This window comes from Chiloscyllium punctatum, chromosome 5 (genome assembly GCF_047496795.1).
Source record: "Chiloscyllium punctatum isolate Juve2018m chromosome 5, sChiPun1.3, whole genome shotgun sequence".
Taxonomy (NCBI): domain Eukaryota; kingdom Metazoa; phylum Chordata; class Chondrichthyes; order Orectolobiformes; family Hemiscylliidae; genus Chiloscyllium; species Chiloscyllium punctatum.
This window is the reverse complement of record NC_092743.1, coordinates 38890326-38913732: the sequence shown is the minus strand read 5'-3', so window position 1 is coordinate 38913732 and position 23407 is coordinate 38890326. Positions and strand designations below refer to the sequence as shown.

Sequence of the window (23407 nt, the reverse complement as noted above, 5' to 3'; positions counted from 1 at the left end):
CAGTGATAGTTTCACATCTTTCATGTGTAAATCACAAAACCCTTTTTTTAAAGTTGCGTTCTTGGGTTAGCTGTTAACAATGGTGATAGCTAGACAATATGTTGAAGGTGTTAGCCCCCTGTGTTCTCTGTCTATGACCTGATGTTTAGATTGATTCCAATCTAAAAATCCAACACCAGCATCTCCAAATCATAAGTCTATAACAATATACTGTTCCATTGAGACACTCACTAAAATTACATCAACTTAATTTCAAAGCCACACAGTCGCTGTCTTCTTCTGTGTCTTCACTCCTCCAACTGTTGATTGTCCTGGGTCATCATCTTTTTCTACGAGTATGTTTCACGTGGAAAGGTACCTTTGATGGAGAGTGTTTTCTAATTTCTTTGAGAGCAAAATGTTATATTTGTAGTTAGCTCACTCTTTCTCTACAGCAGTTGTTCTCTGAGCAATTTTCAAAATGTCTGCATTTTATACATCCAACACCGGATAGTCTCATTGGTTCAGTGTTGGCAAAACAAATTCAAACTCGATTGGGTTTTGGTATTGTGGGGCATAATTTAAATTAGTTAAACTTGGATTGTTGTCAAAACAGTAACCAAAACTTGATATCCGTTTCACAGCTAAATGTTACACATTTTCAATTTTCCAGTACACTCTAGGACTGCCATCTTAGTTCAAAACAGCATTCTCTCTCTTAAAGGTATAGTACCCGCCTGCAGTTTCATAACAGTCCCCACCAACAACCTATCCACTATTGATGTAAGGTACATTCCCTGGCTTTTCCTCACTACCTTTCTTAGTGTCATACAGTACGGAAACAGACCCTTTCGTCCAACTTGGTCATGCTGACCAAGTTTCCCAAACTAAACTAGTCCTACTTGTCTGCTTTCGGCCCGTTTGCCCCTAAAACTTTCCTATTCACGTACCTGTCCAAATGTCTTTAAAATGTTGTTACTGAATCTGCATCTATAACTTTGGAGGTGTGGGGGAGGAAGGAGAAACAAAAGGAAGAACAAAAAAAGGGAGAAAAATGAAAAGGAGGAGCAAGCAAAGTAGCAAAGGATAGGAAGCCATCAGATGGTAAATGGTTGGAAGGTGGTGATGCTGAAAATGGCAGAGCATCAAGTGACTCTTCTAGGGGGAGAAGGAAACACAGCACCAGGACCACCACTTCCCATCCCCAAGCCAGGAACAACACATGCCCTAAAGTACCCAATAGATGGTTAGGACACACTCAGCTGCAACCCCAGCACCCACAGCGTACACCGGATACATCAGAGGGCCACCAATTTCCAACACACAGGTACAACAGAAATCCAGATGCCCCCAAAACACCCAGACATGTAAAACAGATACCCCAAGGTCCCCCATCATCCAAGTTATGTACAACACATACACCAGTTCCATCAATATCTAGCAGACAGATATAACAGGAACCCCAAAGCATTGCCCACACCCAACTGGATAAAACAGAAACCCTAATAGCTGTCTCACATTCACCCCTGAATGCCATATTTCTCGATCGGTGGTCTCTGCAGTGCCTTGGCCATCTGACGGTCGTCATCTCCACTGTCTTGGAGGCAGCTGAACCAGCCAGAGTCACTGCCTGTGGAGAGTTAAATAATGGCATCACATTAGTCAACCTCCACTCTTCCAGCACCTCAGCACAGCTGTCGATGATACAAATATCTCAACAAGGAATACAGCAATCACTTCCATAGCTTTCTAAAAAGTTCTGGGAAACACTTGATCAGTTTCTGGGTATTTACCCACATTTTATGCTTTTTAAGAACTTTCCTTTTCAGTAATATAGGCTTTTTTCAAGACATCACTATTTATTTCCCCAAGTTCCCTAGCTTTCATGCAAAATATTTGTTTAGTATCTCATCCATCTCCTGTGGTTCTACACACAGACAGCCATATTGATCTTTAAGGGGCCCTATTCTCTCCCTAGTTACTCTTTTGCTCTTGATGTACTTATAGATACTCTTTGGATTCTTCTTAACTTGAATTGTCAAAACTATCTGATGCCCCTTGCCCTCCTAATTCTCCTATTGCAGTTATATTGCTGGAGGAATTTACTCGATCCCAGTTGTCTTTAACTGGTAGAATCCTCCTCCTTTTTCCTGACCAATTTCTCTAGTTATCTAGCATCCCCTACACCAGTAACCTTGCCCTTCACACAAACAGGAACATACTGTCTCTGAATTCTCATTATCTCATTTTTAAAGGTCTCCCACTTCTCACCTGTCCCTTCACCTGCAACCAGCCTCTCCCAATCAACATTTGAAATTTCCTGCCTAATACTACTAAATTTGGCCTTAATCTAATGTAGGACTTCAACTTTTTGATTAAGTCTATCTTTTTCCATAACTATTTTATTATTATTATCACTTGCCCCAAAGTGCTCCTGCACTGACACCTCAGTCACTTGCCATATCTTATTTCCCAACAGAAGATCAGGCATTGCTCTTTTTATCATATGTATATCCACATATTTAATAAAAAACATTTTTTTGTAGACACTTAACAAATTCCTCCCCATTAAGCCCTTAACACTATTAGACTATGAAGTCTATGTTTGGAGAGTTAAAATCCCCTAACATTACAACTTTCTTATTCTTATGGATCTCTGACATCTCCTTACATATTCGCTTCCCTTGAGAAAATTTCGAGTGGACTTCTCAAAAGAAATTGTGCTCTGTCTCAGTTATATTGCAGCATAAATTATGTACTTATTCAGGATTTCTTTATAGTGAATAGCTTGAATATTGAGGTAACTTTTGTTTATTGTACCTGCCCCATTCCCTGGACATTTTTTCCTCTGCAGGTTCCATACTATGATTGGCTGGAGTTGAAATCTGACTGGCAGAAGGTTGCATACCTAAAGGACAAGATGGGTAAAGCCATCGCTGAGGACATGGTACAATGAAGTGCAGAGACCTCCACCGCAATGCTGTGATTCAGAAACCGGCTCTGAAGCCAAAATATTCCTGTTGAAATTCATGCGACAAAAAAAAGATTCAGAGGAGTTGGAACTTGGAGAGATTTGTACTGTACAGACATATTTTAAATTAAAAAGGTACTCAGTTCACAACAAGGATTGTGTGGGAGATGCAAGCAATTATTTGCTGGTTTTACATATCATGCTCGATCCTGTTTCTGTTTGAAGCCTTCCTCCTAGCTGCTAACCCCCTTTGATGTTTTTACCTACTTGCAAGTAGGTGAGATTCACTGAATCCAGGTCTCTGAACAGTGGGGAGTGGAAATTTTCATTGGCTGTGTTCCACTGTCATGGAATGGTGGTTTGCAACATGGTGTTCAGCTAAGTTAAGCATCGCCTGGTTTGGCTGAGGAATCCCATTTTGCTTCAGTGTAGTAGTGAGTATCCCCACTTGTAATCTGATCTACATCCATACCCCAAATTGGAGGTAGTCGATCACAATTGAAAAATTTTGAAACAGCAATCCACTCACCTCAGGTACAGTTCAAATGATTCTGAATTGTTTTATTCCTGGAGTAGTAATCATTTTTTTGTGATAAAACCAGAAATTGCAGGAAAAGCTCAATAGGTCTGGCAGCATTTGTGGAAAGAAACCAGGTTGAGTGACCCTTCTTCAGAACTGCCATCACACCCCTCTCCACCATTGCTCCCCATGTTGCTGATAAAATCTATATGATATTTCAGCGTCGCCTTGTGTTCAGAAGGGAATGAATTTGTCGAGACTCCCCAGCTGCCATGAAGCATCCTCAGCTTCCTGAATGAATCCAGATTGGATTGTCAGTCATTGCTGTCTGTCTCTAATTAAATGGTTTTGTCTGATGAGAACAATGACCACAGCTGATTTGTGTGGATGATAAATACCCTTGGACTGAATCGTCTCTTCTGGAGGGGTGAACATTTGTGTGTATAACTCTAGAATTGATATTAGTTTTATTGCCTTTGATAGTCCATCACACTTTCCTTATTCTGCCTCCTTCCTTGTAAGATTAATTAATGGCAAATCAAAACATCAGAATTAATCATGAAGTTATAAAGGTTTTTGCCTCTTCTACACTTGCACTGCAGAGAATTAATTTGGAGGTTTACTGCTTGTGTCGTCTTGATTATCTTTGAGCACGTTTACTGGAAGATGTGTTTCAGATGTCTGAGCTGATCTGGAAAGATAGAGAGGAACTTTTACTGAAAACAACCAAAACTGGAGATCACAGCAGGTCAGACAGCATCTGAGAGAGGTCATGATAACAGAATATAACAAGCTAAATGAAAGAGAAGAAATGGTTCACAATCTGAAGTTGTTGAAAGTATTAAGTCAAGTGCCTGGTCTGAAGATGAGATGTTGTTCCTCCAGTTTGCACTGCGAATCACTGGAACACTGACTGATGCCAAGGATAGGTGGGCATGCGAGCATGTGTTAATTATTACTATTGATGGAAGGGTTGAGAACCATAGGTCATTGGTCATTTTGCCATTCAACATTTATCAAAGGCAATTTGAGGAATGTACTTCCTGACAATGTGGTGGAGGCAGAATCAGTTTTGAGTTTCAAAAAGATATTAGATGATAAACGGAAAAGTAATAAGTTGCAGTACTGCATGGAAAAGATGAGTGAGTGAGATGAGCTGAGTTGCTCACTGAGAGCTGGTATGATATGCACACTGGTGGTCAAATTGGCCATCCTCACTTTCTCCAAATTGGCCATACTGCACTGTTACCATTCAATGATTGTATAATATAAACAACAAGCCTCCCTTTCACTGTCCATGTTGCTCAACAAATTTTACATTTTTTATCATAATGCAACTCAAAAGCTGAAATTGCCAGTCATCAAGAATAAATGACAGGAAATTGGCACAAAGTATAAAATGAAATCTACATGTTTTTATAATATGTAATTCAACTGTATGTAGACCTGAATGAAATATCATCTTTATTGTTATATTTCCTTGCACTTTAATCATTCATGGAATTTGGGTGTTGCTGGCAAAACCAGCATTCATTGCCAACTTTATCATTGAGAAGATGGCAGTGAATCATCTTCTTGAACTGTAAAGCATCCATGTGGAATAGGGATATCATCCATCTTCTAGGGAGGAAGTTCCAGGATTTTAATCCAGTGACAGTGAGGGAATGGCCATAGAGTTGTACAGCATAGAAAGAGGCCCTTCAGCCTGCTATAGCTATACCGACCAGCAAATACCAAATTACTGTAATCCTATTTACCTGCACTTGATCCAGGCACCCTGGCATTTTAAGTGCTCATCCAGATGCTTCATAAATGTTACAAGAGCACCTGCTTCCACCACCCTCTTCAGCAACACATTCTATATTTCTACCACCCTTAAGGCAAATTTATTTTTCCTCTCAGATCTCCTTTCCACCTACTCTAGGTGGGAGGCTTCTAATCTCCATCACCAAGAGTGGCTCAGTAGCACCACAGTTGATTGAGCTCATCAAGTATTGAAGGTCACATATGCTTAAATGGAGTGTGGGCATTGCTGCAATGGTCTGCATTTCCCAACTGTCCCTGAGAACATGGTGATGAGCCCACAGCAAATGTTCAGGGAAACAACAATAGGAAAAAATCTTGACATCACCTTTGTAGTCTCATCTATTGAAGATGCATTTGCTCTCAACAGTATAGTAGTAGTGACCACCACACAGTCCTTGAGACGAAGTTTCATTTTCACATTAATGAAACAGTCCACTGTGTTAGGTGGCACTACTATGTGCTGATTGGAATAGAATTCAAATCTGGCAACTCAAAATTGGTCATCCATTAGGTGTAGTGAGCCACCTGCATGAGTAAAATTGTTTCAACCACAATCTATAATTTTGTGGCTTGGCATATACTTCACTTTACCATTAAAATCAAGCCAGTGAACAACACTGGTTCAATTAAATCGGAAGGATGTTGTGAAACTTGAAAGAGTTCAGAAAAGAATTACAAGGATATAGCCAGGGTTGGAGGGTTTGAGCTTTAGGGAGAGGCTGAATAGGCTGGGGCTGTTTTCCCTGGAGTGTCGGAGGCTGAGGGGTGACTTTACATAGGTTTATAAAATTGTGAGGGGCATGCATAGGGTAAATAGACAAGGTCTTTTCCCTGGAGTAGGGGAGTCCAGAACTAGAGGGTATAGGTTTAGGATGAGAGGGGAAAGATTTAAAAGGGACCTAAGGGGTAATTTTTTCACAGAGAGTGGTACGTGTATGGAATGAACTGCCAGAGGAAGTGGTGGAGGCTGGTACAATTGTGACATTTAAAAGGCACCTGGATGGGAATATGAATAGGAAGGGTTTAGAGGGGACAAGTGCTGGCAAATGGGACTAGATTAGGTTGGGATATCTAGTCGGCATGGATGAGTTGAACCCAAGGGTCTGTTTCTGTCCATGTAAATCTCTATGACTCTTAAGTGCAAGCTGACATGCCAAGAGCAACCAGTCATACCTAAAATTTAGATGCTGATCTGAATAAACCAAAACAGAGAACTACTTGCATGCGAAACAGTAGCATGTGATAGATAAAACCAAATGATCCCATAATCAACAGATCATATCAAAACAGAGCCATCCTACAGCATTCAATCATGAATGGAGGGAGACAATTAATAGAAGATGGTGGCTCTGCAAATATTCCCATCCTCAGCAATAGGGGAGCACAACACAATTGTGCAAAAGACAAGACTGAAACATACATAACCATAGCCATCCAGAAATGTAAAATGGATGAGACTTTTTTTTTAATGCATTCACAGGATGTGGACTTCACTGGCTAGGATTTATTATCCATCCCTAATTGGCCCCAGAGGGTCAACCACATCATATGGGTCTGGAGTCACATTTAGGCCAAACCAGGTCAAGATAGAGACAAAAAAACCCCGCAGATGCTGGAATCCAAGGTAGACAAGCAGGAGGCTAGAGGGACACAGCAAGCCAGGCAGCATCAGGAGGTGGAGAAGTCAATGTTTCAGGTGTAACCCTTCTTCAGGACAGGGGATGGGAGGGGGGTTATTTGAAATTGAAGAACTCAATGTTGAGGCAGAAGATGGGGTGTTCCTCCAATTTGCAGCCCCTGCCCACTCCCTTTCCAACATGACCATCTTTGGCCTCCTCCATTCCCACAATGAATCAGATGGCAAATTGGAGGAACAATACTTCATCTTCTGCCTCAGCAGCTTACAGCCAAGAGGACTCAACATTGAGTTCTCCAATTTCAAATAACCTCCCTTCCCATTACATTTCCCGGCCCCTTGATTCCCTTCCCAGCTCCTCCTCGTCCCTTCCATTCCTCTCATCGATCCTTCCTTTTAGCCACCTGCTGGATTCATTCCTCCCATTGACCAACCAGGTCGTACCCCCTACCTGTTTTCACCTAACCCCACTTCACCACCCTGCCACCCACCCCCTTTATCTGCAGCTCCCCTTACACCCACCCCCAGTCCTGAAGTAGGGTTACACGTGAAAAGTTGACTTCTCCACCTCCTGATGCTGCCTGGCTTGCTGTGTTCTTCTGGCCTCCTGCTTGTGAAACCAGGTAAGGATGGCAGTTCCTTCCTTAAAGGACTTCAGTGAGTCAAATGGGATTTTCCCCCAAAGGTAAATTCATGGTGATCATTAGACTTCTATCTTCAGATTTATACAGAATTCAAATTCTACTATCTGCCATGGCAGGATTTGAACATGAATCCCTGAATTAACAGTCCAGCAATAATATCACTAGGCCATAACTTCCTCACTTCCTGAGGTTCCTGACCGATGCCAGTCTTGAGACAATTCAATTCACTCCACAGGATGTCAAAGGAATTGATAAAGGGAGGGGATATAATAAAAGTTGCAGGCACTGACAATATCTTAGCAGTAGTAGTGGTGAAGATTTTTACTCCAAAATTAACTGCATTCCCCATCAAGTTGTTCCAGTACAACCACAACATAAGATGGAAAATTACATAAGTAGTCCTGTTCATGAAATGCCAATGGGAATTAGAAGGAAACTCTGTTGGTTGGAGACATACTTAGCACAAAGTTTATTGGAGGAATGTCATCACAACTCCAGGACATTATCATAGGGGTTCCTTGGAGTAGTATCTTATGTCTGTTTCATCAAAGGTTTTACCTTTATAATGAGGTCAGAAGTGGGGATATTACTGATTGTACAGTAACATTGTGCTGTACAATTCATAATTCCTCTGGTACCTAAAATAAAACTATTCCTGCATCCAACAAAACCTGGAAATGTTCAGTGCCAGGCAATGACCATCTCCAACAAGAGAGATTCTGGCCACCTCCCTTAATGTCTTTATTATTCCTGAATTTTGCATCATTAACATTCTAGTGGTTATTATTGACCAGAAGTTTAAGTACAGTAACCTTGTAAATACTGTGACTCAAGGAGCAGGCCGAGATTGGGAATTCTGCAGTAAGCAACTCACCTAGTGTCTCCCAATGTCTTATCCACAGGGTACAAGTCAAGAATGTGATGAAACACTGTTCACTTGCCTGGATGACAGTAGCTCAAACACTCAAGGAGCTTGACACCATTCAGTACAGATTGATTGGCATTTATATAGCTTTCAAAAATATATGGCCTATTCACTAAGTCTACTCATGTTGTAAATATGCTATGCTACTACTATCAGGGAAAGTAGGAAGTGTTACATTATAGCCAGCTTTAAACTTGAAATATTCCACAGGTTAAAACTCTCTTCAGTTGTACTTACAGAAGGCTCATACATTGTTAGATTTAAAAGAGATCTAAGGGGCAACTTTTTCACACAGAGGGTGGTGTTTGTATGGAATGAACTGCCAGAGGAAGTGATGGACGCTGGTACAATTACAACATTTAAAAAGCATCTGAATGGGTATGTGGATAGGAAGAGTTCAGGGGGATATGGGCCAAATGCTGGCAAATAGAAATAGATTTATTTGGGATATCTGGGCAGCATGGGGTGGACCAAAGAGTCTGTTTCCATGCTGTACATCTCTATGATACTACTGCTAGGATATCATCAGTGCCTGTAACCTTTGTTGTATCTACTGCCTTTATCAATTCATTTTGACATCTTGTGACATGAATTGAATTGCCTAAAGACCAGCATCTGTCAGGAACCTCAGGAAGTGGAGAAGTGATGGCCTAGTGGTATTATTGCTGGATTGTTAATCCAGATAGTGTTATGGGAACCTGGATTCAAATCCTGCTACAGCTGATGGTGGAATTTGAACTCAGTACAAACTGCTACTATTTATATTATCTGCAAGACTTTGTAATAACTCAGCAAAGTACCTTTCAAAGCCACAACCTCTTATTTAGAATGACAAGGGCTCCATAGGCATGGGAACATCACCTGCAAATTCCCTTCCAAGCCATTTACAATCCTGCCTCGGAAGTATTTTTCAATTCCTCCTGTGTTGTTGTGTCTGGAAATCCCTTCCAATCAGTGCAGTGTGTATATGTCCCTGGGCTGCAGTGGTTCAAGAAGCAGCTCACTACCACCTTCTCCAGGGTCACAAAGATGAGTAACAATACTGGCCAAGCCCACCTACAAATATTGAAATCGAAGACAACAACCAACAAAATCTATTGTAATTGTTCTTCCTGAATTACCAAAGGAGTTTACCTTGTGCCTGTTATGGCCCAAGAACATCTTAATATTTCACAATTAATTATGTAATTTTAAAGTTGTCACTGTTGAACCACTGTTTCAAGTACAAGATCTCACAAACGTTCATCAGATAAATGACCAGAAAACCAGTTTATATGGCAGTGGTTGAGGCAGCTAGAGGCAACTCCCTTGCTTTAGAAGCACAGAAAATAGGAACAGGAATACGCCATTCAGTAGGATTATGACAGATCATTCAACTCAGTATCCTGTTTCTGCTTTCTTCTCACATTCTTTGATTCCTTTAACTCTCAAGAAGTAGGTCTAACTCCTTGAGTGCATTCAATGTTTTGGGCTCAACAAGCTTCTGTGATTAGAAAATATTGTTTGATAAATGCTCCTGTAAAGCGGTTTGAGGTTAAAAAAAACACAGGAAAGGCACTCTCTAAATGCAAATCATTGTTGTTGATAACCCTTCAGAATGAGTGTTTGCTTGGAACAGAAATAATTCACACCCTCTTGTTCTCACATGAGGTGCAACCCTTCTGCACTATAGCTTTCTATCATTTTAGAATGTGTTAAGAACGTACAGACCTTGAAAAAGCGGATACATTTAACCGCGGGGCTGGCTTAATGCAGTTCCTTTTTGTATTTCTGGCAATTAAAGACAATCCGATCCACGTCCGCCTGCTTTCGTATTGAATGTTTTTTTTCGGTTATTACCCAGGCAGGGGTTAATAATCTACGTTTTCACGTTAACAGAGAGAGCCCCCTTACTCTCAACAAACGAGGCTATCTCTTCTCCCCTACATTTTCATTGATGGTCTTTGTGCTTCAGTTATTATTACTAGTGGCAGTCCTGCTGATGTTTAAACAGACACTGCTTGAATTTAAAATGAATATCTAAAAGAAGGGGGAAACGTTAATCTAACAAAGGTTACAAAAATAAGGCTCATCTCCAGAGTGGAAAACAGGATCAGAGTGATGCAATTAGCCCCAGGTGCTGGAAAAGTGGCTTCTTATTCTGCAGTATTGATTGGAGACGAGAGCTTTCTATTTGGCCACCGAGCTCTCTCTCTCTCTCCCTCTCTCCCTCCCTCACTCACTCTGCAGTGCCTGGTACACACCCTGATTTTTCTCCAGAATCCTGCTGACATCATCTAGCATGACACAGCTAAGTACGGTAGAGTGCACTGTCAGAGGGGATGCTGGTGCAGCGCACTCTCAGTTGCGGCCTCACAAACACACACGCAGCCCGCAGACGTTTGCTCTCGCTGTATTGCCCCTCCCCCCCCCCAGCTCTGCTGAAGGATCAGGTGTAGGGATAACCAAACAACACAAGCTGGCTGCTTCGCCTAAATGAACCCGCCGCATTCATTCTGAGAGCCGGTTCGACAATGCCCGGAGACGCAGCAAAAGATGCAGCGAGTCTACATGAGGAATTCCAACCGAAGCAAAGGAGTCCAGGTGCGTCGGGGTTGGGAAGAGGATTTAATTAATTCATTCTTTTATCTCTTTTTTTTCCCCCCCAGAGCATGACTGCTTAACAGTCTTAATGTTGCACTCTTCCCTCTCCCCGCCCCCACCTCGATGTTGAAAATTCATTTTTATTATTCTGGGGTATTATGACGGACATTTTCATAACGGGGACGAGCAAATCATAATTCTGTGAAACCTGCTTTCCAGTTCTGAACGCAGCATTATCTGATATAACGCTGAATAAAGCAGGGCATACTACCATATTCACACCTAAATATCTACTTTCACAGTTAAAATTAAATCTCTGTATGCATCCATGATTCGACTTGCCCTGCACCAGTTTTGATTTAAAGCTGATAAACGGTGTCAGATTATATAACAGTTGATAAGCTTAATAAGTGCATTCAAGGATGCCTTGTTTTTATCAATGTTTGTACTAAAGGCGAATAGAAGTTAAGGCTGATTACTGACCTTGGACCTTAGCTAAAATGAAATGTTGTTATTGTTGTCATCTATAGGAATCCGAATGAAATCAAGGTACATAGTGTGGTTGTTTCAAGTAAACAGGACCGTTAGTGAAATACATCAGGCAAAATGTTTGAACTCAACTTGATTCTCCAAATGGGTCGTTTCAAGCTGTAGTGTTCTTATCTCTGGGCCAGTAGACTGTGAATTCAAGCTCCATTCCTGAGATTTGAGCACATGGTTTAGGCTGACACTTCTGTCCAGTGCTAGGGAAGTGTAACACTCTGAAGTGCTCCCCTTTGGGTGAAGCATGAAATTGAGTCTCCACCTGACCTATCCAGTAGATACAAAAGATCCTGCAGCACGTTTTCAAGGGGAGCAGGGCAGTTCCTCTCATGTCCTGACCCAAAATGTATCTTCTCATCCATCATCTCCAAAACAGAACATCTGGCCTCTTTCTTAATGTGAATCTTGCTGTGCACAAATTGCTTACCACTGGTTGCATTGCAACAATTTTTTAATGTCTTATTTGGCTGCAAAATGATTTCGAATGTATTGATATGGCGGATACTATGCAATTAGAAGTTATGTCTTAGTAGTTAGGAAAACAAAATGGACTCTAGAATAAACTAAAGGACAGTAGGTGCTGGAAATCTGAAACAAAAACATTGCTGAAGAGACTTAGCAGGTCTGGCAGCATCTTGGAGAGAAAAATTGAGCTAACTTTTGTCAGACGTCTGCTATAGAATTTGATGAAAAGATGACTGAATGAAATGTCATTGGTTCAGCTTCAAACACTGCCTTTGGGTCAGAGGATTTGAATTTGAGCTTTACACTGGATATAATCACTGATGTAGTGGCACAGTACTGAGGCCAATTAAAATGAATCGTTCTGGTTTTTGTTCCATGGCGCGATAGGTTAGGGTATTTCAAGTATGTATCCAGGTGTTGAGGGTTTCTGCTTCCACCATCTTTTCAAGCAATGTGATTCCTACCAAATTCTGTGTGGGGCAAAAGTTCTTAATTTCTCTATGGTTTTTTTTCAAACACTGTTTTGCAAATCCACTCCATGTTATTTCCACTTAGCCTACAAATTTGTTTTGAACTCCAGTATGATTATTTTTGGATGTAGGTTTGCTCACCGAGCTGGAAGGTTCATTTCCAGACGTTTCATCACCCTATTAGGTAACATCTTCAGTGGGCCTCCAGGCGAAGCACTACTGATGATTCGTGTTTTCTATTTGTGTTTGGGTTGGTGATGTCATTTCCTGTTCTTTTTCTCAGGTGGTGGTAGATGGGGTCTAACTCGATCCAGAACCTCAACATGAGCTACAAATCTTCTCAAAACTTGCTATGACTAATTTGTTCTGTAACGTAGTCCTTCCTGTTTGAGACACTAAGGTCACCCTGTGCAATGACATGAGATGCCAAATTATTTGAAGGCTAAGAGACTAAGGCCTCAGCATCTGTTTGGTTTCATCAGTTTCATTTCTTGAGTGATTATTTTGGATAAATATTGCCTGATCCCCTCCCATTCATCTCTGCCACTAGCTTGCCACATCATGCTGCTGACCCAACAGCACAGAAATATTCTGTGGATTTTTAAGTCTGTCAAGAACTGTTTGAGCGTTATACATTTTTTCCAAGATATTTTATTTCAGGCTGAGAAAATGATCTGAGATTGCTTTTCTAAGAAAGACTCGACAATTGTATAATATTTTGCCATGCTCTCAGTTCAGCCCATGTTCCCCAAGGGCTGACCTTGTTGTGAAGTCAAACATAGGAATCAGAAAAGAGGATTAATAAGTTAGACCTGTCGACAGTGATATAATGTTCGGGGAGGAATGTTGACCAACAGTTGCTCCTCCTCTTCAAACATGTCGAAGCACTGTCTCTTTGGAGTTAGGGTCGAAGCAGTGAATCTGAAGTATGCAGTATAACTCAGATTCTTCAGAATGTGGTTGCACAGAAAACCTTCTTGTGAAGGTTAGGCATCATGCCATGACAATATCTGTCCGCAAGTTAGTTGTCTCTATCTCAACAAGAAAACCAGTGTCTGTCTGTATGTCTAGTTTGCTTTCAACCAGCCTGGTAGTTGCATGAAACAATGATGTTGGAATTATTAATCAACGAAAGCAATCAACCATCATCTAGTAATATCCAACAGATTAAAACGTCGTAAGAGAAAGTCTGGAAGACCCAAGAGGACTAAAGGTAGCTGCTTATCTCCTCCCTTATTATGTGTCATGCCTCAAAATACTTGTGCTGTTTAATTTGCATTTGAACGAATCATTATTGTTGCTTCCACAATTTCTTGAATGGGACTGTTCTATAAACTGATTACTTGCTCACTAGACAGGTTGGACCGAAGGGTCTGTTTCCATGCTGTACATCTCTATGACTCTATGTCTTGGCTTCATCAGGATGGAGTTGAGGTAGGAAAGCAGAAAATCTGATATGGAAAGTTGTGTCAAATTTAATGATATTACCTTAAACAGATTTTACCTCCTTTCCTGTCCTCAGCTGAATGGATCACCTGGCAGGCAGCCAGAAGGAATTGGAAAGTAGCAAAATGCAGTGTCCTTGGCAGTGGAGAGGTCATGGGAAGACAGACAAGGCCATAATTCTTTTTAACCCGTTCATGAGATTGAAACATCACTGGCAAGGCTAGCACTTGTTGTCTATCCTTAATTAACTTTAAGACGAGAAGCCACTGTGTTAAATTGCTACACGCCCTATGGCATAGTGATAACGCCACAATGCTGTTAGGGAAGGACTTTAGTGATTAAGGAATTATTGGGCGTAGCTCCACATCAGGGTGGTGTGCGATTTGGAGGGGAACTTGCAGGTATCCTTTTTTGCCCTTGGCCTTTTTAGGTGGTAAAGTTCATGGGTTTGAAAGATACTTTTGAAGTAACCTTGGTGCATCTGATAGATATTACATACTACTGACACTGTGCACTGGAGGAGGAGGGAGTGAATTCTTAATGGTAGGTGAGGGTTCTGATTTGAGTCAATTAGTTTCTTTGAAGTTTCGAGTGTTGGAGCTGCCCTCACCCAGGCAAGTGAAGAGTATTCCATCAAACTGCTGACTTGCACCTTTTCGGGTGTCAAACAATCTGTGAGGAGTCGGGAAACGAGTTACACTCCATAGAATTCCCAGCATCTGACCTGCTCTCTTAGCCACAGTATTTATTTAGCTGGTTCAGTTCAATTTCTGGGCAATGGTGGATGATTCAGTGATGGTAAAGGCATTGAATATCAAGGGGAAAAGGTCAGAATCTTGATTGTTGGAGATGCTCATCTGGCACTTTTTTGGTACAAATGTTGCTTGCTACTTATCAGCTCAAGTAGGAAGATGGTGCTCCAACTTCTCCCGAGGTTGTGGGTGATATAAATATCGTCATCAGCAACCATTCTCATTTCCGATCAAACTATGGACAGAAGCTCATTTGATGCAGTTGAGGATGGCTGGATTTCGAACTGTACATTGAAAAACTCTAACTGCAAAGTTCTGGGCTGATATGACTGACCTCATACAACCACAACCTCCTCCCAATATGTTGGATAATACTCCAACCAATGGGGAGTTTCTCCTGATCTTCATTGACTTCAGTTTTGCTTGTCAAATGGTACTTTGGCAAGGAAGTGACTTTGACTTCACCTCATTTAAGGACAGAAACACTTGCTTTGGAAGTGGTACAATGAAGGTTCATTAGATTGGGTCCCTGGGATGAGAAGTTTGTCTTATGATGAAAGTCTGAATATACTCTCTGAAATGAAGAATGAGAGGTGATCTGATTGAAACAGTCAGAGAGGTCTAGATCAGTTGTGAAAGTCAGGATAGCAGCTGACTAAATGTAAGGGGAAGTACGGAGAAACTGAACCAGAAGGGAAAAGTTGTACGATAAATCTCTCGCTACAGATGTGATCGGCCCTGTGGAATTTGTTTTTGTTTCAGATTTTCAGCATTTGCAATTCGCTGTTGCAAAAAGATACCTTTTAGAATTCTGAAAGAAGAAAGCTGGAGAAAATTTGTTTGATAGCCTCATTGCAGGAGGTGATGGAGATAGCAAAAAATTCTCCATTGAATATGGAGAGTGTTGGAATGGAAAGTAAAGTTGAGCGGAAACTTGTCATGGTCTGTGATGGATGAGAAAGGGTGAGAGCATAAATCCATGAAATAGAATGGACTCTATCAACCATGATCTTGTTGGGGGAGGGGGTGGAATTCCTCAGTTGATGCAGGGAAAACATGTCAGAAGCACTAGTATAGAAGAATATTTCTTGTCAACAGATGGAACAGAGATGGAGAAATTGGGAGTTGGAATGGAGTCTGTATAGAACGTGGATGTGAGCAAGTGTCAGGTTACCTATGGGAGGCTTACTGGTCAATATCAGTTGATATCTTATTCCCAGTCAAGGAAGGGGAGAGAAAATCAGAAATGGACATATGATGATGTCAGAAGAGTGGAAATTATAAACCAAGTTGATGAATATTTCCATTTGAGGATGTGAGCAAGAAAAAACCCTGATAAATTAATATAATGGTAAAGGAGACGAGGGAAGGGACCTGAGTAGAACTGGAACAAGGAGTATTTCCTGGATGTCTCAATAAGCTAGGCATAGTTTGGAGTCATGCACCTACCCATTCTCCATTTTTTGTTTATATGGAGTGGGTGGAATTGAAGGAGAAATTGTACAGTGAGCGAACAAGCTGTGCTAAGAGGAGGGTGGAGATGGTGGCAGATGGACACTAGTTCTCTCTGCAAGGAAGAATTGGAGAATCCTTTCAACATTCTAGTAGACTAGATTACATTCCCTACAGTATGGAAATAGGCCCTTCAGCCCAACAAGTCCACACCGATCCTCCAAAGAGTAACCCACCCAGAGCCAGGGTTCTGGTAGAGGACGGCATTGCTGCTCTGGGCCATTATTGCGTTGAGAGGATGGTGGTATGCCACCTCCTTCACCTGATGTGGTGTACATATATATACAATTCTATTAGGGCAGGAATTCCAGGAGTTTGATCCAGTGACAGTGAAGGAACAGAGTGATGTAGTTCTACATCTTGTTGTGGGAAGTGGAGAGGTAATATTCATGTGCAACTGCTGCTCTTGCCCTTCGAGGTAGTAGAGATTATGCATAGAGGACCGTTGGTGAGTTGCTGCTGTGAATTTTGTATCTGGCTAACACTGTGGCTACTAAGTCAGAGAGTGGTTCGTGTTGAATGGGTGCCAATCAAGTATACTCCTTTGACTTGGAGCTGCTTGAGTGGTGTTGAAAGCAAGTGGGAAATGTTCCACCCCACTCAGGACTTGTGCCCTGTAGATGGTGAACAGGCTTTGGGGAGTTGGGTGGTGAATTACCAGTTGTATAGTTCCCAGTCTCTGACCTGCTCTAGTAGCCACTGTATTAACCTGATTGTTGTACTTCAGTTTCTGTAATCCCCAGAATAATGTAAATTGGAGAATCAGACTGTTGGATCTATAATTGGAACGGTACTGAATGTTAAGGTGTGACATAGATTCTCTATTGTTTAAGATGGACATTGACTGCTTCAGTATCTGAGTCACTGCTAAAGGTGTTAAGCATTATGTAATCATCAGTAAGCATCCCCACTTTTGACATTATGTTGAAAGGAAGGTCACTGATTTGAGCAGCTAAAGATGGTTGGGTAGAAGGCACGATCTTGGAGAACTTCTGCAGTGATGGGTTGGGACTGAGAGGATTGACCTCCAGCACAACCCCCCCACCCCTGCTCCCACCAAATTAATTTAATGAAAAATAATGAGTTGAAGAATGACCTTTTGGAATATCAGGCAGAGGCAAAGATGGATTGTCCACTTAACCACTATCTTCAGCCAGAAGTGCCATGCTTCTGCATGGATGTGTGCTGGACTCTCAGATAATGGAGGGTTAGGATATTTGTTCCTTCTCCTCTTCAGGCGAGCTGTTTAACTGTCAACAATCATCCACAACTGGATTTGGTAGGACTACAGAGCTTTGATCTGATCTGTTGGTTTTGGGATTGCTTAGCTGTATTCACATGCTGCTGAGTCTCTGGCATGCAAACACTCAGTCATGTGGCATGGAAGCAGACCCTTTGGTCCAACTTGTCTGCACCAATCAGACATCCCAATCTGGTCTCGTCCTATTTGGCCCATTTCTGTCACCATCTCTCAATCCACTCCTTTAAGCAGGAATCCTCTATTTACAGTGGGCACTCTTGCCCAGCTCCCTTCACCTGGACCCTTGCCCTCTGTCCAATTACCTTCCTGTCAGCTTCTCATTGAAAAGTGGTGGTCAGAACCTTCTCCTCTGCTTTTGGCTGCACTTCAGTCCCACGCTCCTGATCTTCGGGCACCCGGTACGGAGGAGGGAGGGCAGGTCCGAGGACCTCCTCGTGGGTCTGCTCCTGGGCCTGGCCAAATTGGCCATCAACAGGTCCAGGCAGCGGGCCGTGGAGGGGGTCGTTAGGGCCGACTGCCTGCCCCTCTTCCGGGGTTACGTTAGAGCCCGGGTGTCCTTGGAGAAGGAGCACGCGGTGTCCACCGACACCCTGGAGTCGTTCAGAGAGAGGTGGGCGCCGCAGGGAGTGGAGTGTATTATTTCCCCGTCCAACTCTATTTTGATTTAGTCCCTACCCTTCCTTTCACTGTTTTGCTCACACAGCATTGCCCTGTGGTTTGAAGGGCAGTGCTTGTCACTGGCCACTCGGGTGTTTTTCCTATCTTCCTGGTGGTGGAAATTGAATAAAGATTTGTGCACTTTGAAAGAAAAAAAAAAGAAAAAAAAAGAAAGAAAAAAAAATGAAAAGTGGTGGTCCTCCTCAGTCACTGGTGACAAAGGATCTCAGCATCATGAAGAGCTTGAAATTCATTGAGATGGGAATGCATGAATAAGAAACTGAATGACAGAATGGGGGTAAAAAACTAATGCTGGCTTTATGGACTGATGCCCTGTCTTTGTGTCAGAATGCTTGACAATTCTGTCACTTCCAGCTGTGCTAACTGGATAGGAAGTGGGTGGAGGAATCCTGACTGATTTTTGTTTTCTTTTTTGCTTTACTGCCTGTGTTGGGGCCAGATGTGATTTTTCCAATGCATTGCAGATATCAGTTCCCCCCAGTAAAGACAGCAAATAGAACCCAGAACCTTCCATGAGCATTACTCATTCCAGATTATATATTCCTCATCCAATTGGCACAGTATAGCTTCAGGATTTCTAACCTTTATTTCCTCAATTACGTGTCCTTGATATGGCAAGTTCAGGGTCCTTGCTACTCCTGGAGATGTCTGCTCATTTTTCAGGTAAATGCAATACCCTTTTAACTTTGTTCTTTCTTTCTTTAGTCAATAAGTTTCTACAATCTAAACTTAACGACACTAGTACTATGTGAAGTTTAATTCATTTGAGAACAGGGCATGAAACCCTGAGATGACATATGTATCATATTTTAGAATCTTGACTGATATGGCCCTGGAAGGATTTTAGTTGTCTTTTCCTGTGTGGTATTGATATAGGTCAGGTTCAGCTTACACAGTATTAACTCCCCAAAGATACACAATCCTTTTAGACTTTTGAGTAGGATGATGAAATAGGACCTCAAATAGAACAATGATCAAACTGCTTACTTATGATGGCTTTGAGACAATATCGTGGGTGCTTGTTGCTAACTGACAGTAGAAACAATGGAAAAAAAGCTCTGTAGTCCTACCAAATCCAGTTGTGCTCTGGCTTTTGTAGTGTCTTTATAGATAAGTCAGTGTGGTAAGTATGAAATTCTTATCAAAAAGAAAGCCTTGCAATACTCGGAAGGAGTCTGCACCAAATATTTGGTAGTGATACAGGGGTTGGAATGGCAATGAATTTAAGATTTCTATCAAGAAAGAGACTGGAGGCTAAAGCTTTGAAATTGCAATAGAACGCAGTGAAGGAAGAAATAATTACTTCCACTTCTTTTAGATGGTTGAGCTCAGATGGACCTGGAACTTGTGAAATTTCTGTCTAGAGTAAAGAGGGAAGTGAATGCTGATTGACTTCATGTCACAGGCATGATGCTTTGTTAAAAATCACACAACACCATGTTATAGTCCAACAGGTTTAATTGGAAGCACACTAGTTTTTGGAGCGACGCTCCTTCATCAGGTGATAGTGGAGGGCTCGATCGTAACACAGAATTGATAGCAAAAGTTTGCTGTGTGACGTAACTGAAATTATACATTGAAAAATTGATTCTGTTAAGCCTTTCATCTGTTAGAATACAGTGATAATTTCATTTCTTTCATGTGTAAATCACAAAACCTTTTTTAAAAAAAGTTGCATTCTCTGGTTAGCTGTTAACAATGGTGATAGCTAGACAATATGTTGAAGGTGTTGGCCCCCTGTGTTCTCTGTCTATGCCATGATGCTTAGATTGATTCTAATCTAAAAAGTGAGATAAGAGAGTTTTACATAAATTCATGCAGTTTTTGAGCAAAGTACAATGTAACCCTGAAAGTACAAATTCACCCCACAAAATATGTGTGCGTGTGGTGGGTCTTTGTGTGTCTGTCTGGATTGTGGGTTGAGAGTGTGAGAAAGTGTGTGTAGTGAGTGCAGAGTGTCTTAAGTCTGTGAGGGGGTGTCTGTGTGCATGTCTGTGTGTGTAGTGCAATGTTGGTCACCTGTAATGTGACATGACCCCAAGGTCCCGGTTGAGGCCCTCCCTATGGGCATTGAACTTAGCTATCAGCCTCTGCTCGGCCACTTTTCTCTGCTGCCTGTCCTGAAGTCCACCTTGGAGGATGGTCACCCGAAGGTCCGAGGCCAAATGTCCTGGACCAGTTTGGTACCCATAGAGAGGGCCTCAACCAGGACCTTGGGGTTCATGTCACATTACAGGTGACCACCATTGCACTATATACACACACACATACTCGCACTGACACACACGCACACACTGGCACTCTCACTGGAGTACAGTCTGGTCCCCACATTTAAGAAATAATATGCTGGCATTGGAGCTAGTTCAGAAGCATTTCACTAGGTTAATTACTGAGATGTAAGATTGACTTTTCAAGAACAGGTGAATAGGTCGGCCTTTATTGATTTTAGTGTTTTGAAGAGTGATCTTATTGAAGCACGCAACATTCTGAGGGTGACAGTCGATGTTGATAAGATGTTTCTACAAATGGGGAGTATTGAATGACATTAGGAGATAGCTACAGAATCAAGGGCACTCATTTTAAATTGTGATGGGCAAAGAAATTTCTTTTTGTCCAGAAGGTAGTGAATGTCTAGACTTCTCTACCCTGAGGCTAAATCAATGAAAGTATTTTTTAAAAAAAATAGGTTTGTGATATATCCAGAAGTTGAGGACTCTGAGGAATTAGCATGAAAGGAGAGTTGAGGCCTAGGGCAGATCAGGTGTGATCTGTTGAATGGCGGAACAAGTTTGAAAGGCTGAATGGCTTGCTCTTTCCATTTTATTATCTCAAAGTTTTTAATCTGTGTCACGTGCTATCAAGTTCAGGAATAGGGAATGTGAGCCTGGATGGATGATTTAGGGAGGAAAAATTTATATACATGAGGTATTCAGACTGATTTTGGGGAGGATGAGGCACCCCAGCAGGATTGAGACCATATCCCCACAGAAGCATTAGTTAGTACAGCGGGGAAGGATTTGGTGTAGAGTGGCGGGGGGATAGGAATCTGAGGGGAGGCAAGAGTGAGGGGAAACAAAGATGGAAGTGCAATACAAAGGTGGAACAAAGCTGTGGAACAACATAATATAACTATAAGGAGTAGAAATAGGCAGTTCAGCCCCTTGAGCCTACTCTGCCTTTTATGGCTGATCTTGTCTCAGCATCAACTGCACTTTCCTGCTCATTTTCCATAATTCCATAAGGCAGCGGAAATAAAGACTAATAGCAAAGATGTATATCAAAAATAGACTTGTAAAAATGTCAAAAAGACAAGTACTATATCTGAATGCAAATGGACCTTGCAATAAGTACACTAATTCACAGCTCAAATAGTTGTGCATAGATATGACATGATTGTGATTAGATTCCCTACAATATGGAAACAGGCCATTTTGGCCCTACAAGTCCATACTGACCCTCTGAAGAGTAACCTACCCAGACCCATTACCCTCCCCTATATTTACCCCTGACTAATGCACGTAACACTATGGGCGATTTAGCATGGCTAATTCACCTGACCTGCACATCTTTGGATTGTGGGAAGAAACTGGAGTACCTGGAGGAAACCCATGCAGACACGGAGAATGTGCAAACACCATGCAGACAGTCGCCCGAAGTGTGAAGTGAACCTGGGTCCCTGGTGCTGTGAGGCAGCAGTGCTAACCACTGAGCCACCATGTTGCCCCTAATCACCATTGTAATCAGAGACCTGCCGAGGTAATCAAGGCTGGGAACTGAACCCCCAAGATTGATTGATTTAATCTTCCACAATGATGGGCAAAATGGAAAAGAAGGCGTTCACAAAAGATTATATCCGTGCAATTGTGAGAAAGGTCATTGGCACAGAAACTGAGTGTAGAATCAGACTGGGTGGAGTTGAAAAATAAAGGGTGGAAAATATTTATAGGAGTTACTTGTAAGCCTCCAACCAGTCGTGGTGAGATAGAGATGGCATTAAACACAAAATTAGAGATGCATGCTATAGTAATGGGCAATTTTAATTTGTGTGAACTGGCCAACATTAGTAATTAATATTGAGGTCACATGACACCAGGTTATAGACAGTATTGTATATTGTCTATGAATACTTGGAGTATAGACAAGATGGGATTTTAGACTAGTACATTGAGGCACAAATATTGGGGCAGGAAATATAACATTTGATTTTGTGAACAAAGGGGGTTAGTTAATTTTGTGAGAAGTCCAAGGGAATGAGTAGCCCAATCCAGAACTAGGGTCCTAACTCTCAATGAGTGAAACTACAAAGGTATCGGGGATGAGTTGGCTCCAATTGATTAGGTAATTTCATTAAAAGGCAGTGGACAGGGCATGGTTGTTCTTGTATAGGAGTGATTAGATGCAAGCATGAGATACAGCAAGCTGTTAAGAAGGCAAGTGGTAATTTGGCCTTTATTGCAAGGGGGCTTGAGTTCAGAAAGTAGGAAAGTTATTGTAGTTATGCACAGCCTTGGTGAGCCTACATCTACAATATTGTGTGCAATTTTGATTTCACTGCCTCAGAAGAATATGTATTTTCCACAGAGGGAAATTATTGATTCTGGGAATGGTAAAGTTGTTGTATTAGGAGAGATTTGGGTCTGCTTGTCTTGTATTCAGAGGAGTTTAGAAGAATGGTGATGGGTGGGGGTTTATTGAAATGGATTTAGTTTTGAGGCTGGATCGAATGAAGACTTGGTGGTTCTTTCCTCTAATTGAGAGGTGGAGTCCAGAACAAGAGTCCTAGTCTCAGGTGATGGTAGGCCATTTCAGACCAGGATGGGAAGAAATCATTCAGAGAATGGTGAACCTGTAAATTCTCTACCACAGAAGGCTGTGCAGATAAGGTCACTGAAGTATGCTTAAGAAATAGATTTCTAGAAACCAAAGATGTTAAGGATATGGGAGAGAGGGGGAGTATAGAATTGAGATAGAGGATCAGTGTATATGATCATATTGAATGGCAAAACAGGTAGATGGGCTACATGGCCTCTTTCTCCTAATTATGACTGTTTATACGTCTTTTATTGTCAAGATAGAGAGGGATTCAGGTGTTACGAAGGTAGAGGTACTGTACTTTTTGAGAGTTGAAAAGCTAGCAAGGACAAAGCACAGAGTGTCCGGAACAAGGTAATAATGTAACACTTTGTTGAAACAGCTAGCAGCATCTGGGTTGCCAT

The 23407-nt window shown here is 41.7% G+C and overlaps 2 protein-coding genes across 3 annotated transcripts in view; both read left to right on the top strand.

The window, feature by feature from the left end:
- Positions 1 to 3103, top strand: part of tbrg4 (transforming growth factor beta regulator 4) — a 44066-nt gene extending 40963 nt beyond the window's left edge. Inside the window, exon 11 of the mRNA XM_072570077.1 lies at positions 2834 to 3103. Coding sequence (XP_072426178.1) covers positions 2834 to 2935 — 102 coding nt within the window. The 3' untranslated portion in view covers positions 2936 to 3103. The remainder of the gene's footprint in view (positions 1 to 2833) is intronic.
- Positions 3104 to 10789: 7686 nt separating this feature from the next.
- The window catches only part of LOC140477002 (uncharacterized), a 67159-nt gene continuing 54541 nt past the window's right edge, over positions 10790 to 23407 (top strand). Inside the window, exon 1 of one of the 2 annotated variants that reach the window (XM_072570075.1) lies at positions 10790 to 11064. In XM_072570075.1, the coding sequence (XP_072426176.1) occupies positions 10995 to 11064 (70 nt within the window). In that variant the 5' untranslated portion in view covers positions 10790 to 10994. The remainder of the gene's footprint in view (positions 11065 to 23407) is intronic. The other variant, XM_072570074.1, reaches the window with a different exon arrangement.